Raw genomic sequence first — 17,583 nt, forward strand, 5'->3', positions numbered from 1 at the left:
TGTGTCTACAAGCATGTGAATCTGTAAATTCCAAATAATGTATGTATTTTTTATTAAAATGTAGCAATTATAGAGCAATTGCAGTTATTAGTCAATTTACATAACATATCTTAAAATGTGGTAAAGTTTGTACCATAATATAAAATAATGGTATTTCATGAAGCTGATTTGATTTTTGACTGACAGAGCGTCCTACTGTGGTAATCTGTTACCCCGCCGACTGCCCGAAGCCAGCTGGGATAGGCTCCAGCACCCCCACGACCCTTGTGAGGAGTAAGCGGTAAAGAAGATGGATGAACTAGTAGTGATTAGTTTGGTTTCAAAAGAAGTGTCGTTTTGTTCATCTGCCCCTTTTGTGCTACCTCTGGATACTATTATTAAGAAGCATTTTTCATAAAAAGCAACATGTTTCAATCAGGGCAGAAAATCTTTGCATTAAAACTTATTAAAATCACCTCAAACAAAATGTTATTTCAGCGTTTGAAATTAGACAGTAATAATCCACAAACACACCTCAACACCTAATTTCTATGTTTGCAGTTTATTTGTTGTGGAACATTGCACGTGAGCTTGTGAGAATGTTGAACTGGCTCAATAGGCTTCAAGGGCTGTGCCAGAAAGTTGCAAAGTATTTTTCAGGCAGGAGGCTGCGGTTATTGAGAGAGTCACAGGTGCCACAGTACCAGACCAGCTGTCAATTGGATAGGTGTGCAAACAAGTACGGGTGTCTCTTTCTGTTTGTCCAGACAATGTCAGAGTTTATCTCTTGTAGTCAGGTCATTCGATTACTTTGCAACATTGAGGATGTACAAGAAAGAGAAAGACGGGTTGAAGCAAATCCTGCTATCAAAGAAATTGTGTGTGATGCCTCTCTTTCTCCTCAAAAAAAACTATCTGGTGCAGTGTGTGTGTGTGTGTGTGTGGGGGTGTGTGTGTGTGTGTGTGTGTGTGTGTGCACATGCGTAAAAAAAGATTGAGGGGGTGCGGGGGGGTCTAAAGGTCTTCCCCAAAAATTGCTAGTTTGAAATATATGACATAAATAATACATGCCACCTCCTAGCATCTCAGTGCCCTTGAGTTCAATCTGATATACAGCTTTATTAGACAATACATTTTAAACCCAACATGGAGAATACACTATTTATTGCTTCAGGTATGTATAAAAGTTATATCCGCTTATAAAATACCCGATTCTCTGTGATTTCCAGTCTTTGCTATTATTTAATGTATTTTCCCTTGAGGAAGCTGCCATGTAGAAACTTAATGGAGTTGAAATGGATTCTTAATGAACTTCACCATGTGATATCCTGCAATGTTGTGTTGCGAGGTTGGCAGTGAGAGAAGGCGAACCCAAAGTACAGGGAAGCAAGGCAGCGGGGCAGGGATGCGGTCAAAAATGTGAGGTTTAATCAAACAAAAACAAAGAGGTGAAAATGGCACCGGTAAACAAAACTAAACAAGTCCAAGAAACTAAACCAAAGGAACAAAAACAGAGAACCTGACGTGGCAATGATGAGCATGACATGCGACACGGCAAAGTTCGTTCCTCAAACAAATCTTGTACAGACAGAAATGTCTCAAGACATGCGAGTGACCAAATTGAAGACGCTGAGGACGTTTAACGGCATAAATGTCAAGTCTGGAGTGGCGCAGTAGCGCTGCCACAAGGAGTTAACGGAAAACGTAGAAGAAGAATCAGCGAAGAAGATGAACCACTGATCTGAATAACCGATAGGCCAAGACTATGAAGCTGCGAGGCCGCCATATTACTCCTCCCAAGAAATGTTTCTTGGCATACGATCCTATACATTTACAGTATCGAAATTAGAGAACATTTGACACAGTATTTACTTGTAGTAGAAACAACAGGGGTCTAGGACCTGAGCGATAAAAGAAAAGGGCGTGTTCAAAGTAGTTTAAACAGTAGTATGCTCGCGAGATGGGTGGAGTAAGATGGCTGCCCTGTCGCTGCAACGGCTTGCACTGGCGTGTATGTGATATTAGCTATCCAGTAATATATACAGAGCAGTGAGACGAACACAGGAGAAGACAATGGCGGATGATTCAAGTACTAGTCCCTGTGGCAGCGCTGCACCGCCACTCGTCTTCTTTTGGACACTCGCATGTCTTGAGACAGTTCTGTCTGTACAAGAGTTGGTTGAGGAACAAAGCCAGCTTTGCTTCTGTGTAAACACAACCTTAAACTTGTTGGTCTTGTTGGACCTCAGTGCAGCATTTGACACGATTGATCATAATATACTGTTAGAGAGGCTGGAAACTTGGGTAGGATTAAATGGAACAGTCCTTAAATGGTTCAGGTCCTATTTGGAGGAAAGGAGTTACTTTGTGACCATTGGAAATTTTGATTCTGATCGAAAGGCCATGACATGTGGGGTCCCTCAAGGGTCAGTCCTTGGACCCCTGTTGTTCAGTCTGTATATGTTACCTTTGGGTCAAATGCTTCAGAACGCCGATGTTGACTATCAGAGTTATGCAGATGACACACAATTGTATTTATCAATGTCCCCAAATGACAGCAGTTCTATTAACGTATTGTGTCATTCTCTAGAGCAAGTTAACAACTGGATGAACCAAAATTTCCTTCAGCTGAACGAAAACAAAACGGAGCACATTGTTTTCGGCAATAAAGAAAAGAGGATTGCTGTTAAAAAAACAGCTTGAGTCACTGTCTTTAGAAACTAAAGCACAAGTTCGAAATCTTGGGGTATTAATAGACTCAGACCTGACCTTCAGCAATCATATTAAATTCATCACTAAAAAAGCCTTTTACCAGCTGAAAAACATATCCAGACTGAAGGACTACATGCTTCAAGCAGACCAAGAGAAGCTTATCCGTGCTTTTATCTCCAGCAGACTAGATTACTGTAACGGTCTTCTGACTGGACTCTCTCAAAAGAACATGAGGCAATTGCAGCTCATTCAAAACATATTACTCCAGTACTTAAGGATTTACACTGGCTCCCAGTCAGCTGTAGAATCGATTTTAAAGTTCTGCTACTTGTCTATAAATCACTAAATGGTTTGGGTCCTGAATATATCCAAGAAATGCTGATTGAGTACAAACCCAGCAGGGCTCTGAGATCTACAGACTTGGGCCAACTAGTGGAACCCAGAGTTCGAAGCAAACATGGTGAAGCTGCATTTAGCTATTATGCTGCACACAGATGGAATAGGCTACCAACAGAAGTGAAGTCAGCCCCAAGGGTAAATGCTTTTAAATCCAGGTTAAAAACTTTGCTTTTTTCTTATACCTTTGATTAGGGACTTTTAAACAGCTTTAATTAAGTGTTTTTTTATTATTTTAAACTTCCATATGTTAAATGTTTTAAAGTTCGTTTTATAATGTTTTAAGATTGTTATTGTATGTTCTTTTTAGTAAATTTTGTAACCTATTTTCATTTATTTTTCTTCCTCTGAATGTTAACTACTGTTTCTTGATGCTTATGTGTTGTCTTTCCTTGTGTAAAGCACATTGAGTTGCCTTGTGTATGAAATGTGCTATACAAATAAACTTGCCTTGCCTTGCCTTGCCTTAAACAAGAATTGCTGTATACAAAGTGGTGTCCATGAAACAGAAAGTGATCATGCAGTAAAGAGTAAGATAAGTAAATTAAGAACAAAACAAAACATTGTAAGTATACAAGTGAATAAAATTTACATAATTTTATCCATAACAAACCAGACCACAACCAACTAAAAGAAACCAAGCACTCAAAACCTAAATCATGACAAATGTTTAAATGTTTGTTCACCTTTCTTCTGAGTCTGAATCTGTAGTCAGACCAAATATTATATCAAATAGAACAATAACATGCTAAAAAGAAAAAAAAGAATAAATCACATGTGTTAACCATGTCACATGCAGACCACTGCTGCACGCACAATTATTGAAACTAGTTGTTAAGGCATATCACAATTTTTAGCATGTGTAGAAGTAGAAGGAAGACATATAGTTTGGCAATAAAATAACTGGAACTAACAGTGCTCTCCAAAAGAACTATACCAATCTGTAGTTATGCATGTTTCTGCTTTCAGGTACGTACTGTAATTTTCAACACAGCCAAGTTCATGTACCCCCTACAGAATGGCATAAGACTATTAGACCTTTGGATGTAAGTTTCTGGAAAATCTAAAGTGAAATTATAATGATGGACACTACCCTCCAGCCTTACTTAATATAAGTGTCTCATCCTCATACAGTGTGAACTTTGCTCATATCGCTCCCTCTGTTTCTCCTCTTGGACCGCCTGAACGCCCTGAAGTCTCATCTAAATGTTCCGTCCTTGGTCCCCATCCTCTCATATCTTAAATTTTTAGCATTGTCCCCTAGCAGATCCGTAGATGTTTTTGATGATGTCCTTCCTGTCTAAGAGAATGTCCTAATTGCTCATTTTCATTTTGATGGAAATGCAGCCATCTCAATAACACTACTTTATAACTGTATTTGTTTAAATGTATACTGTGATTACCTGAGGCAAGAGGTTATGGTTTGACTGTATCACGCTAAGAATTATTGCATGGGTGCAGGGGTATGGTCTAAATGAGCACACACTGCAGAGCAAGGAGCAGCTTTCACAGACACTTTATGAATAGGCATGAGCCGATATGAGCAAAAAAATATCAAAGTATTAATATTGCAGCTCTAAAATGTGCTTATCTGAAATATTTGGGGAAATAAAAACAGCATTTTTTTCCATGTAACACATTCTGTTTCGTTTTTAAACAAAATATAGGATAATTGGTACATTAAGAAACATGTACCATGTTAAGTTTATAAGTAAATCAATGTTGATATTCTTCCTCTGTTTTATTATTTTTTTTGCAAGATGCAGTGTCCAAGATGCAGTGTCCAATCACTGGTGAGCTATTTTTAAAACAGACATCACATGTACACTTGTTTATTTTTGTTTAACAAAGTACAATGCAAACTAAGGCACTCATGTCTCTTCCCTCGCTCAACGACTCCCTCGCTCCTCCCGCACGTGCATTAATTGAAGACAATTAACTTCAAAGACGCTGCTGTTTTGTTTTTTTTGTTTTTTTTTTAAGGTACAATACAAGCTGCAAAGGCACACGTGTCTCCTCTGCTCCCACTTCTCCTGCGCAACTTCAAAGAGGCTGTACAGCCTAGCGCAAACAACGCATCGTTAACTGCCTATTTAAAGTTCATCAGCAATATCGATTCTGACACCTGCATATTGATAAGTGTATTGTAATGAGGCCCGCAACGATATATTGCCGTATCGATTTTTTGAGTACACCCCAACTGAACACCTCCTTGGTTATGTGATTGGGGCCCTGGACGAAGAGTTTTCTTTGCTGCCTTTAAGACCCGAGACATGGAATAGGACGAATGGATGGATGGATTGTGTCATATAGTTGGGTCCAGAAATATTTGGACAGTGTTTTTTTTGTTTTTGTTTTTTGCCAGTACACACCACCACAATGAATATGAATTGAAACCAGTTGCCGTTTATCATTTAGAAATTACAGTTGCACATTTTTAGGGGGCTCAATTGTATTAGACTTGTCCCTGGAGATTCACTTGTTACTTGTTTAGTAAGTAATTAATTAAAGTCATCCTCTCAATTAGACAAAGTTCAGGCAACTGACTTGACCATTGAAGAGCATTCCATAGTTTGTCTATGTCTTGAGTTCACCAAACCTCCCTTATCTCACCCCACCAACTCGAACCAGTAGTAACTCACATTAAGACAACACAAGTTGATGAGGATACTTTCATTTGTGAAGAAAAAAACAAACTACATTCAGTTGAAGTAAAATAAAATAAAAATACTGTGACGAAGGAAGACGAATTATAAAACGTGAACATGAATGTAAATAAAGAGGGTTCACAGCGTGAGTGCAAACCACAAGTAACCGGTGGAAGAATGAAAACATTTGATCTTAGAAGTAAAATCTACTAGACCATAATATGTGACAACCTTGACAACCTTCATTTTAATGCTCCAGGAAATACGCTGGAAATCTAAAGAAAAATAATGAGAGTGTGTTTATTATTATTTTAGGTTTGTTGATTCTTTGCTTCTCAGTGGGTGTTACGTAAATAGTCATAGATCAGATATTCTCAACTTTACTTGAAATAGTCAAGGAGGTCTATTCAGGGAGGAACAAGAGTTCCAATGGTCATTAACATCGAATACTGCTGGGGATTTGTACCCTTGCTGCAAGTGATAAATTTGTGTGGGTCAGAGGAATTGTGGGCAGTGCCCCCACACCCCGTGTTTTATTTTGTTGCCTAAATAAATAAAGAAATGTGTTTTAGTTGCGGCAACCAGTCCAGGGTGTCCCCCGCCTACTGCCCAGAGCCAGCTGAGATAGGCGCCAGCATCCACCGCGACCCTTGTGAGGATTAAGCAGTCAAGAAAATGGATGGATGGATGTTTTAGTTGCTGTTCTGTCCCTCATATGTCAGTAAATTGAGGCATATTGTTCAGTCAATTTTTGTTAGGTAGAAATGTTATGTTCTATTTTTGGCAGTAGACGGAGCCGCCTAGTGGCGAAGCAATGAAAAATAGCAGCTATGTTTTTGAGGACCTGCACACGCAGTCACAGCACGGGAGGAAACGCAAGAATTTCCTCTAGTCTCATCTTTGTTTTTTATTTCGGAGCCTTTGCAGAGCATAATCTGTAAGTCATAACGCTTTGACGTATTTGTGTTTGTGATTATTTTAGGTTTCTTGGTGGTGAACTTTCTTTGAAAAGGCGGTGATTCGATGCTATTAGCCCTTAGCTGCTAACCTGTGCTAAAGTTATTGTTGGCCTACTTGTGTTAGTTAAATGGTATTTTTCACACTGTACACTTATTTGTAGACAGAAGCATTTATGTCTTGTTTTAATCTGTATGTTGCAGTTTCACAAATTAGGAAAGAAGGAAGTAAAGAGCCACGACTACAGCAACCACGTGTCTTTATTTGGAACTCTATCACATGTTTAGCTCGCTGCCTAAGTTGCGCTAACTGAGGGCAGAAGAGTTGCCAAATTCATCTTCCTAGTAATCTGTTGAATTGATTCTGTCATAGATTAAACACAGTTGTGTGCAATGCAAGTTAAAATTGCTTAGTGTTAAATTTGATTCAGGTGGGAATTGTTGATATATTTTTGGTATCAATTTTTCCACAGTCAATACCACCACAAATTTTACATCGTTGACATTTTTTCTAATGTGTGAAGGACATCCTGTGGTTGTTTTAAGTACGACTAATTATTGTGTGAGTGTTGGTTTTTGAGTATCCCTGCAATGAGCTGAAGTCCTACCAGAAATGTTGACGCCTTGTGTGATGTTACACATTTTGTGCTTTCAAAGTGTATTTCTTTCTAGAAAATGACCAAATTACAAGTTGTATAACAACAGGCACATTTGAGTGTAATGGTTCCGCTGTAGGTCAACTCTAACACGCTAATTGGCATCAGTTCTACAACCGAGAGTGGTCTACCATCTGTCTCCAATGGCAAATAGGAGTAAATTAAATATAGCTCCTGAGCCAGAAATACCTGCAGTAAGTTACAGCAGGAGAAAGAAAATCATAAATTAGCAGCACCAGGCAATTGTATATGAATGTGAACAGATGGAGAGAGGAGATTTGTGCATCATGGGAAATTGATTGGGATCCGAAAAGCAGTATAATAAGGGGATGGTTGGGATAAGCTTGAAACTAACTATAAGTTTTATGCCAAATTATTTAGAAGTTAACCAAATAAAAAGTGAGTCTGCTACATGATTCAAAAGGGAATGATGGTAGCACTGGAGAGGGGGCACCATATCAATGCACATATTACATATACCGGTAATATAATATATACATATAATATAATATTTTAACTAACTTTTCTGTACATAGTGGAAACCTACCACCGGCCTGGTTATTGCCACCTGTATTACTCAAATGGATGGTGACACCTTTAAGCCGTGTTAAAGAAACATCATCTCATTGTTAACTATAGTTGCACCACGTAACCAGCGGAGATGGGTAAAGTAGCCAAAGGATGTACTAAAGTAACAGTAGCGTTACTTAAAAAATATTACTAAAGTAAAAAGTAGCCATCAAAAAAAAAAAAAAAAAAATCATATAAAATTATGTGCAAATACTGGCATCTTCAAAGCATAAATTAAAAAATATGTAATTTTTTAAGCTCGAACAACAGTGCAAGTAGACACCCTAACCCAAGCATGGACAAACCATTCGCAAATTGTGGCGTAACTCGCTCGATGCTGCCTCCCAGTATAATCATAGGTGGCAGTTCCTTAAAACGAAAGCACCAAGACGTCATCTTTCAGTTGACTCTTTTGGCTTTTGGGTTCTCATCAGGCCTGCATTTCCTGTATCGAAGCAATGTGTGTGGAAATGCTCCCACACAGTCAGTTAAGCAGAGTGCTTGCCAAAGTTGCACAACAACTTTTACAGATTTTGGAACTTGGTGCACAGTACACAAAAGGTACATTTCATTATTAGGCGCGCCGTCAATTATTGAGAAAATTTAAGACTTTTAAGTGTGCCTTATGGCCGTAAAATAAGGTAAATATAATGTTTGAAATGGGGGTAACAACTTTATCCATCCATCCATCCATTTTCTTGACCGCTTATTCCTCACAAGGGTCGCGGGGGCTGCTGGCGCCTATCTCAGCTGGCTCTGGGCAGTAGGCAGGGGACACCCTGGACTGGTTGCCAACCAATCGCAGGGCGGTAACAACTTTAGTGAAGCCCAATATAGCGGAGTAAGAGTAAAGTTTCTTCTTCACGCGTCTACTTCAATCAATCAATCAATCAACTTTATTTATATAGCACCTTTCATACATTTAAAATGCAACTCAAAGTGCTGGACATCCATAATGCAATAAAATAAAAGAAAGAAAAAGCCCCCCCATCCCCATGATCGTACCCACAGACACACCCAAAACCCAACAAACACATGAAAACCACAACATGGCTGGGCACAGATGTACCCTGTAAGGAAAGGCACCCAGGAGGAGTTCATCCACAGTGAGATGGATGAAGACCAAGCATCCCTCTCACTGTGGAGGCTCCCCCATGAGAAAACACTGGAGCTAAAAATTTTATAACTACCAAATAAAAACATTTAAACACTAAAAGAAAACGGTTAAACACGATAGAAAAAATAAATAAATAAAAACAAAGCTACAGGACAATATAGATTAAAAGTTAAATAAATAAAAGGGGATAAAAAAGTAAAAATAATAATAAGTAAAATAAAATAAAATAAAATAAAAATAAAAAAGGTCAATCAAATGCCAAACTAAAAAAGTAAGTCTTAAGCCTCCTCTTAAAAACATAAATATTCTCTGCAGACCTGATGCTCTCTGGCATGCCATTCCATAGGTGAGGACCATAGTGGCTAAAGGCAGCTTCACCATGTGTCTTGGTCCTCACCTTTGGAATAGTTAAAAGGCCGCTGCCAGAAGACCTCAGAGGCCGCGAGGGGTAATAGGGTAAAAGCAAGTCAGATAAATAAGATGGGCCAAGACCGTTAAGACATTTAAAAACTAATAAAAGCACCTTAAAATCAATCCTGAAACGCACGGGGAGCCAATGCAGCGATTTTAAAACTGGTGTAATGTGCTCCCGCCCTCCGGTCCCCGTCAGCACACGTGCAGCTGAGTTCTGAAGGAGCTGTAGGACTGAAATATTCTTTTTGGGAAGACCAGAGAGCAGGGAATTACAATAATCTAAACGACAAGAAATAAAAGCATGCATCAGCACCTCCGTGTTGGCCTGTGAGAGAAACGGGCGGACTCTGGCAATATTCTTAAGATGGTAAAAACCGATCTTGGCTACATTTTTAATATGAGGATTAAAAGTTAGCTCAGAGTCAAAAAGGACGCCCAAATTCTTTACACATTGCGTGGGTTTAAAATCTTGTAGTTTAGGTAAAAGTTTCTCTCTCTGACCTTCAGGACCGATGACTAAAACCTCTGTTTTGTCCCGGTTGAGCTGCAGGAAATTTTCTGCCATCCATGACTTAATATCTAAAATACAATTTAAAAGGGTATCAATAGGCCCCATGTCATCAGGTGACACGGCGATATACAGCTGTGTATCATCAGCGTAACTGTGGAAGTTGACGCCGTGTCTCCTGATGACTTCCCCAAGGGGAAGCATATAAAGATTAAAAAGTAATGGGCCTAAGATTGAGCCTTGGGGAACCCCACATTTAATTTCATGGGTTTCAGAGGAACATGTATCCATACTTACAAAGAAATATCGGTGTGTGAGATAGGAATAAAACCAGTTAAAAACTGTACCAGAGATGCCCACCAGGCTTCTAAGTCTGTTTAATAAAGTGTGGTGATCTACTGTATCAAAGGCAGCACTTAAATCCAGTAGCACCAAGACTGTAAGCTTTTTCATATCTTCATTACACCTGATATCATTTAAAATCTTTAAAAGGGCAGTCTCGGTACTGTGGTTCATCCTAAAACCAGACTGATATTTCTCTAAAATATTATTTGTATCTAAAAATGAATTCAATTGAATAAAAACAATTTTTTCTAAAATCTTACTTAAAAAGGGTAAGTTGGATATAGGTCGATAACTATTAAAACTGCTGGGGTCCAAATTGCTTTTCTTCAGAAGGGGCTTCACCACCGCCGTTTTAAAGGCGGCAGGAAAAACACCCGTCTGAAGAGAGCAATTGACTATAGTTAAAATCTGTTCCTCAAAAAATCCATAAAATGTCTTAAAAAGTGATGTGGGAATCGGATCTAAAAGGCAGGTTGTTGGGTTGACCTGGGAGAAAACTCGACCAAGTGTCCTTGCATCAACCAGGGTAAAACTTTCCAGTGTTTCCTCAGGTAAAAGTGACTGTCCATATTTATTAAAAATTATATTTTGATCAACTAAAAGACTGGACCTAATGCCATCAATTTTACTTCTGAAGTGGTCTGCAAAGCCATCACAGAGAGTGTTTGATGGAGTCTGTGATGGCTTTTTAAAATCAGGATTGGTTAAACGATCGAAAGTGGAGAAAAGAAATTTAGGATCTTTTGAATGAACTGCGATTAAATTTGAGAAATAAGATATTCTTGCCTGTTTGACTGTTTTATTGTAGGATTTAAGTTGTTCACGTAAAATTTCATAATGTATTGAAAGTTTAGTTTTTCTCCACCTCCTTTCAGCACACCTGCATTTTCGTTTTAATTTTTTAATCTCGTCATTTCTCCACGGGGGAATAGTCTTTAATTTTATAGTTTTGGTTAAAAGTGGAGCTACTTCATCCAAAGTTGTTCTTAAGTTCTTATTAAAATTATCAACAATAAAATCACATGAAGCAGGTAGAAAGTCTGCAGGGATTCTCTTAAGATTCTCAATAAAATTTGCAGCCACCTCAGAAGTTAGGTAGCGTTTCCTCACTGTTCTCACCGGGGCATCCTGATGATTAAAACTGGCGATGTTAAAAAATACACAATAGTGGTCAGACACAGCCAGGTCAACAACAGAGGACACACCAATGGACAGGCCATAGGTTATGACCAAGTCCAAAGTGTGTCCTCTGTTGTGAGTCGGCTGTGTGACATGCTGTTTAAAATCAAGACAGTTTAAAAGGTTTAAAAATTCTCTGGACAATGGGTCCGAGATATTATCAACGTGGACATTAAAATCGCCAGTTACTAAAATTCGATTATAAGTAGTAAGTAAAATCGATAGGAACTCTGAAAACTCACTAATAAAAGAAGTAGAATGATGGGGAGGTCTATAAACTAAAACACAGAGAATAGGAGGATTGCTACAAACAAAAGCATGATACTCAAATGATAGATAAGTATTAAAAATAACTTCCCTTGAAGCTAAAGTGACTTTAAAAATTGATGCAGTCCCACCTCCACGTTTACCATCCCTGTTAGAAAATAAAAAGTTAAAATTGGATGGGCAAGCCTCGGTGAGAACAACTGGGGCATCTGTGCCGAGCCATGTCTCTGATAGAAGAATACCTTCTAGGTTGTTGTCTAAGATCAGGTCATTTATAATAAAAGTTTTGTTTAAAAGAGAGCGCACATTCAGCACAGCCAATTTAATGTTTGTGCCGAATGTGCGCTCATAGTCACAATTAAAAGAATTGTTAACATATAAAAGATTATTAATGTTAAAAATGTTTTGTTTGTGTGTGGGGGGAAATCGTCTGCCTGTGATAGTAGAAATTGGGAAACTGTTATCTGTATGCATTCTAACTGTAGTGACTGTACTAATTGTAGGAATTGGATACAGAACTTCAGACACCGAGGGGGCAGTTAGTCATTGACGAAACACATGTAACGAATAAACAATGTTCTCGGCTAATTTCCGAGCACCGAGTATTGAGGGGTGAATACCATCATTTCTAAAATAAGATGCCCGCTCCCAAAACAAATTAAAATTATCAATAAAAGACATATTATAAAAACAGCATTCAGACTGTAGCCAAGAATGGAGGCTCAAAAGTCGGCTAAAGCGCTCGCTTCCTCGGCCCAGAGTAGGAATCGGACCCGAAATAAAAACATGTTTCCCACAGTCTTTAATGGCTTCCAACAAATCAATAAAATCTTGCTTTAGAAGTTCGGACTGACGGAGAGAAGTGTCGTTGGCTCCAACATGTATTACGATGTTCCGAACATAAGGAAATTTAGCCAACATGCTAGGAAACCGCTCTAAAATATTACGAACTCTGGCACCAGGGTAACAGCGCGTGATGGTGGATTCCGCTCTCAAGTTCCTCACGATCGAATCTCCGATGATGAGAGTGGTCGGAGCTGCTGTGACACGAGCCATGGACGTGGGACTCACCGGTCGCGTTCCCCGAGTAGTTACGGCAGCCTCGGTCACGGCGGGGGTAGCCTTAGTCACAGCGGATCCGGCTGCTGACGGCGAGCACGGAAGCCGCTGACAGCCTTGCGGTGGACGGGCTCCGGGAGAGCGTGGCTTATTTCCCCTCCGGTTACGGCTACGCTTGGTCACGGCGGGTGGAGCCTTGGTCACTGCGGATCCGGCTGCCGACGGCGAACACGGAGACCGCGGACGGCCTTGCGCTGGACGGGCTCCGGGAGAGCGCGGCTGATTCCCCCTCTGGTCCCGGCTACCCGACCCATAATGGCGGTCAAGCGGCGGGAAGTCCTCCTCATGGAAGACCCCAAAACGGTTAGAGAGCTGGATATCGCGTGGATTCAACGGGTCGGGCAGATGAGGCGATTTACTCGACCTGTTATTATGGGCAGTTTGCCAGTCGGAGTGGGGAGTGGAGGACTGGATGTTAGGACTCGGAGTGAGAGAAACACGCCCCACTCTTTTAGGTTTGGCTCCAAGCTCGTTCCAACGGCCGTCTTCCAGAGGTTGGACGGGCACTGTGGAGTCCAATTCGATGCCAGGTGCAGCAGAAGAGGCTGCACTACTGTACTTAAGTAAAAGTACAATGTATTGTGTGGTAAAACTATCGGTACTCTTAGAAGTACATTTTGTTCAAAAAGTTACTCAAGTAAATATAACGGAGTAAATGTAACTCCTTACTACCCACCTCTGGTAACCAGAAATTACAAATGATATGGCCATCATAGTGATAATGCAATAAATTGTGCTTTTGGGTCATTCAGGCCAGAGACAAAGGCACATTTCACAGCTTGCGTCATTGTGGTTCAAAACTGGGTCAAATTAAAACCATTAATTTGTTCAGTGTTTTAAACTCATCTTGCCAGTACACAATCTTGCTTCATTGCAACTTGTGTTTCATGTGAACTTAAGGTCACTGAATCAGGCATTTTAAGGGCTTTCAATTTGTTCATGAAGTATTTTTTATAAGACAATATGAGTCTGTAAAATGCCACAATTGGTTTCTGTTTAAATATCAGCATAATGCATGACTGCGTCTGACTCTTATCCCAGAGTTGCAGTAATTAAACCTATCCAACTCATTAAAATGGGAACGTCACACTTATATCATTGAAATATTATTTTGATTTCAAAAGTATTTTGCACTTCTTTTTAAGAATACGGCACTATATATAACTATTGCACTTTACAACCACAGTTATTTTATTTTGTACTTTGCGATACAAGTACTAGTCGTTCTACTTATCGTTATCAAGGATCTAAGATGTTTTTAGATGCACGCTGAGGAGTGAGGATCGAAGAGGCCCCCAAGAAAGGAATTATATTCGAGGAAACACAATGCTACTTTAAGTCATATGAGTAAAGTAAAAAATAAGTCCTATATAATGTTTTGATGATTCTATAGTTTTCCTATTCAACACATTGTTGTTTTTTTAAATAATGCTACAATTATACTATAAATCTATTAATTAATTAGTCAGTGTTTGAAAAAAAATCTTTACTTTATTCACTACTTGATGCACAGCAAAATATCAACACTGCTGATATATTTTGTCAATATGTGTAACGGTATGTGAGTGTTGTGGGTGGATGGAGGCTGGGAAAGCCCCACTCTCAATCAGCCTAACTGTAAAATACATACACTTGTGTTGAGTAACAGTGTTGATAATTTCTAACTTCAATTCTTATTCAAACTTGAAACATGAAGAGGACGTGTTAATGACTGTAATAATTCATTTCAATTCATTCAATTTGTGAGCACATCATCTTTAATTGACGTCGCCATTCACTGATGATATGGAGGTTTGATGATCTCATTTCTCCTCACATTTGCCCCTTCTTGCTCCTCAGGTAATTTCCTCGACTCCTTGATGGGATCTTTGGCACGAGGGGCTAACATATAAACACATTAGCGAAAACAGAGAGCCAATGAGGCAAACGTGGACAATACAAAGAGCGAATGGAGAGAACTAGGGGCGAAAACGAGGTGCAAAGCTACCTTTACATATGCAGGATTTAAGAATTGGTTTTCTAGAAAATTTAAATAAAATAAAATTACGACAATCCTCATTCGTAATTTCGCCTACTATAGAGCTAAGTTGTCTCAAACAACTTTGTTCCTCAAATATATGCACTTTTTAGTTTCTGTTGACCATATTTTATGGCTGTTATTGTAATTTGACCCCACTTTTTACATATTCAGCAACTGCAATGTTTCCTCACCTACTCAAGCAACATTTATGCCGTGATAATTGATTCAGACTATTTAAAAAAAAATAGGGGAGGGTTGCTGAGTATTGACATTAAGGATTCTTATTCACTTTTGTAAGAACTATTCTCTGGATTGCCTATTTCGCACACTGCTTAGCAGCTTAATGAGAATACACATTGCTAACGACTTTCTCTGTTCCTTGTCAATTATAAGAAACCATTGGTAATTATAGTCTGTAAAAAGTTGAGCACTGTGTGATGTGTAACAGCTTCCATCCAGGCAATACAAGATTTCAACAAGCCACTCACATAATTAACTTATTGTATTATGACCTAGAGTTGCTCGCCATCCCGAAAAGCATCATAACTAAATCAGGTCTGATTATTTTCCTTAGATACTCTTATTTTCACATAATTGGAACTGTTAAAATTATATTGTTAGGTTTGTTTGCCACATTATATTGGCAAATGCTTCATTAACCACATTGCAGAAGAGAGGGTCAGAGGTGGAGTACACTGTGGATTGTTTGCCAGCCAGTTAGCGGTCAGCAGTGAACTGATGAGGAGCGCAAGTGCTGGCCAGGTCATTTGGTGGGCGGCACGCCCTCCTTGACAGCAGAGGCGAACATGCAGAGTGGAGAAACCGCAGACTCGAACCCTGGCGCTAGGAAGGTGACACCAAAGGCGGGTCATAAGTGTCAATTGGTCATCCATCCATCCATCCATTTTCTTAACCGCTTATTCCTCACAAGGGTCGCGGGGGTGTTGGAACCTATCCCAGTTGTTGTCCGGCAGTAGGTGGGGTACACCCTGAACTGGTTGCCAGCCAATCGCAGGCCTATGGGTCAGAGCAGCAAAAATATTAAACATCAGAGTATTAAAGAGGTTTTATTTTGCAAATGAGGAGCATCCTCCTGTGTCTTTGTCGAAACACTCATCTTGGTCATGTGATACATGAAAAAAAAAGCGGACAAGCTACCATAAAAAAAAAAAAAAGTGTTTGGAGACTTTATTTGAAAAGGGGAAAAGGCCAAGCAAACCAAACTTTACGCCTGCTGTAACCAGGTCTAAGTTGTGGCGCAGGCGGTGTAACATGACCTTGATGAATTTCATCAAGGTGCAGGTAGTCAATTTCTGAAATCCTTGAATATGTTTGGCGGATATCACAGTATTTTGTTCAGAAAAATGACAACAGCGTACAACAAACACTATTATTTTTGCTTGCTTTGTTTAGTTTGAGTTTTCGCTCCTATTTTTAGTTGCTGTTTATTATAAAATGTGTGATTTCAAATTCTCTTTTTGACGCTGTGCTTATTTACAAAAGGCTTGCACCTTTGAAGCCTTGTAACAAATGTCTGCAGCTGCTAAATGAATTGTTAACATAATGAAAAATATATAATTTAAATTAATTTGAGCAAAATTATATTGAACAGTCTATGAAATGCCAGACTGGCTCATGCCAGTTCAATAGTCTATTTTAGAAATCTAATTAAGCGAAAATATTGTTCTTTGGAAATGATTATACTCAGAAGCAGGAGCTAATGTGATTTTCGTACCGGTGACTTTGTGAGCCGGGACAAGGTTTGGTTTAGCTTTATAAATCTCATACTGTGATCACAACGGAGGTTAGCATTGCATTATTTTGTTCCTTTATTGATTTCTTCTGCACACTATTACTTTGATCACATTTACAACCTTGTCAACGTTATTTATTTATTATTTGTCAAAAGGTCAGAGTGAATGAAGAGTCACAGAATTATTTGAAACCTAAAAATATCTGAACCCCCTGCCCTGACTAAATAAGGATTTATTTTAAGGGACAGGGAAGACACTCTTAATTAACATACAGTAACTGATCATGTTGAGTTGCACATGAATTTTATATTAAACGTTTGCTCTGTACTGTCTCACTGTGTTGTTTAAGCCATCCGTCATATCATTTGCAACAGTGTACAGAACATGTATCTCTTTTTTCCCTGAGAATAATTGCGCTTGCTTCTTGTCGTTTTTATGGCTTTTTATATATGTAATTTTATTTATACATTACTTAGAAAGTTAGAATTTATAGAATGAGGAGATTAGGCAAATGGTAATTGCTCCCAAACTCTTTTATGTTAATACTGTGTGGATGGTGACGTGTTCGCAATTAAACTTTTCTTTGTTGGACTGACATACACATATACATAGCTGTATCGTTACCTCCATCTGACTATATCCACATAACCCTAAACCCCACTTAAACATATTGCATACATTTTCTCTTTCTTTTTCCAAGACCTTAGAAATGAGGTTTTACTGCAGGGAATAAAGCAATTAAGAAGAAGTAAGTCTGGTTCAGTGGTTGTAAGGAGAGAAAAATGAGTCTGACTATAAAGTCAAGTCACATCCCAGAGCAGTGGTGGAAGGCAAATACTTTCTTCACCAGAAATATTTTGTGCACAAGCTGTGGTTGGTTATTAATGAGGAGCCCTAGGTGATTGTGAGATAATTCTGATTCACAGATTCTAATCCTTTCATA

The 17,583-nt window shown here is 39.0% G+C and overlaps 1 protein-coding gene across 1 annotated transcript in view; it reads right to left on the reverse strand.

Moving 5' to 3' along the window:
• The window catches only part of LOC144033574 (uncharacterized), a 35,721-nt gene extending 20,967 nt beyond the window's left edge, over nt 1-14,754 (reverse strand). The window contains exons 1-2 of the mRNA XM_077541759.1: nt 14,683-14,754; nt 12,819-13,424 (exon numbers count right to left, since the gene is read on the reverse strand). Coding sequence (XP_077397885.1) covers nt 12,819-13,424; nt 14,683-14,754 — 678 coding nt within the window. The remainder of the gene's footprint in view (nt 1-12,818; nt 13,425-14,682) is intronic.
• Between the last annotated feature and the right edge of the window lie 2,829 nt (nt 14,755-17,583).

Source organism: Festucalex cinctus, chromosome 13 (assembly GCF_051991245.1).
Source record: "Festucalex cinctus isolate MCC-2025b chromosome 13, RoL_Fcin_1.0, whole genome shotgun sequence".
NCBI lineage: Eukaryota > Metazoa > Chordata > Actinopteri > Syngnathiformes > Syngnathidae > Festucalex > Festucalex cinctus.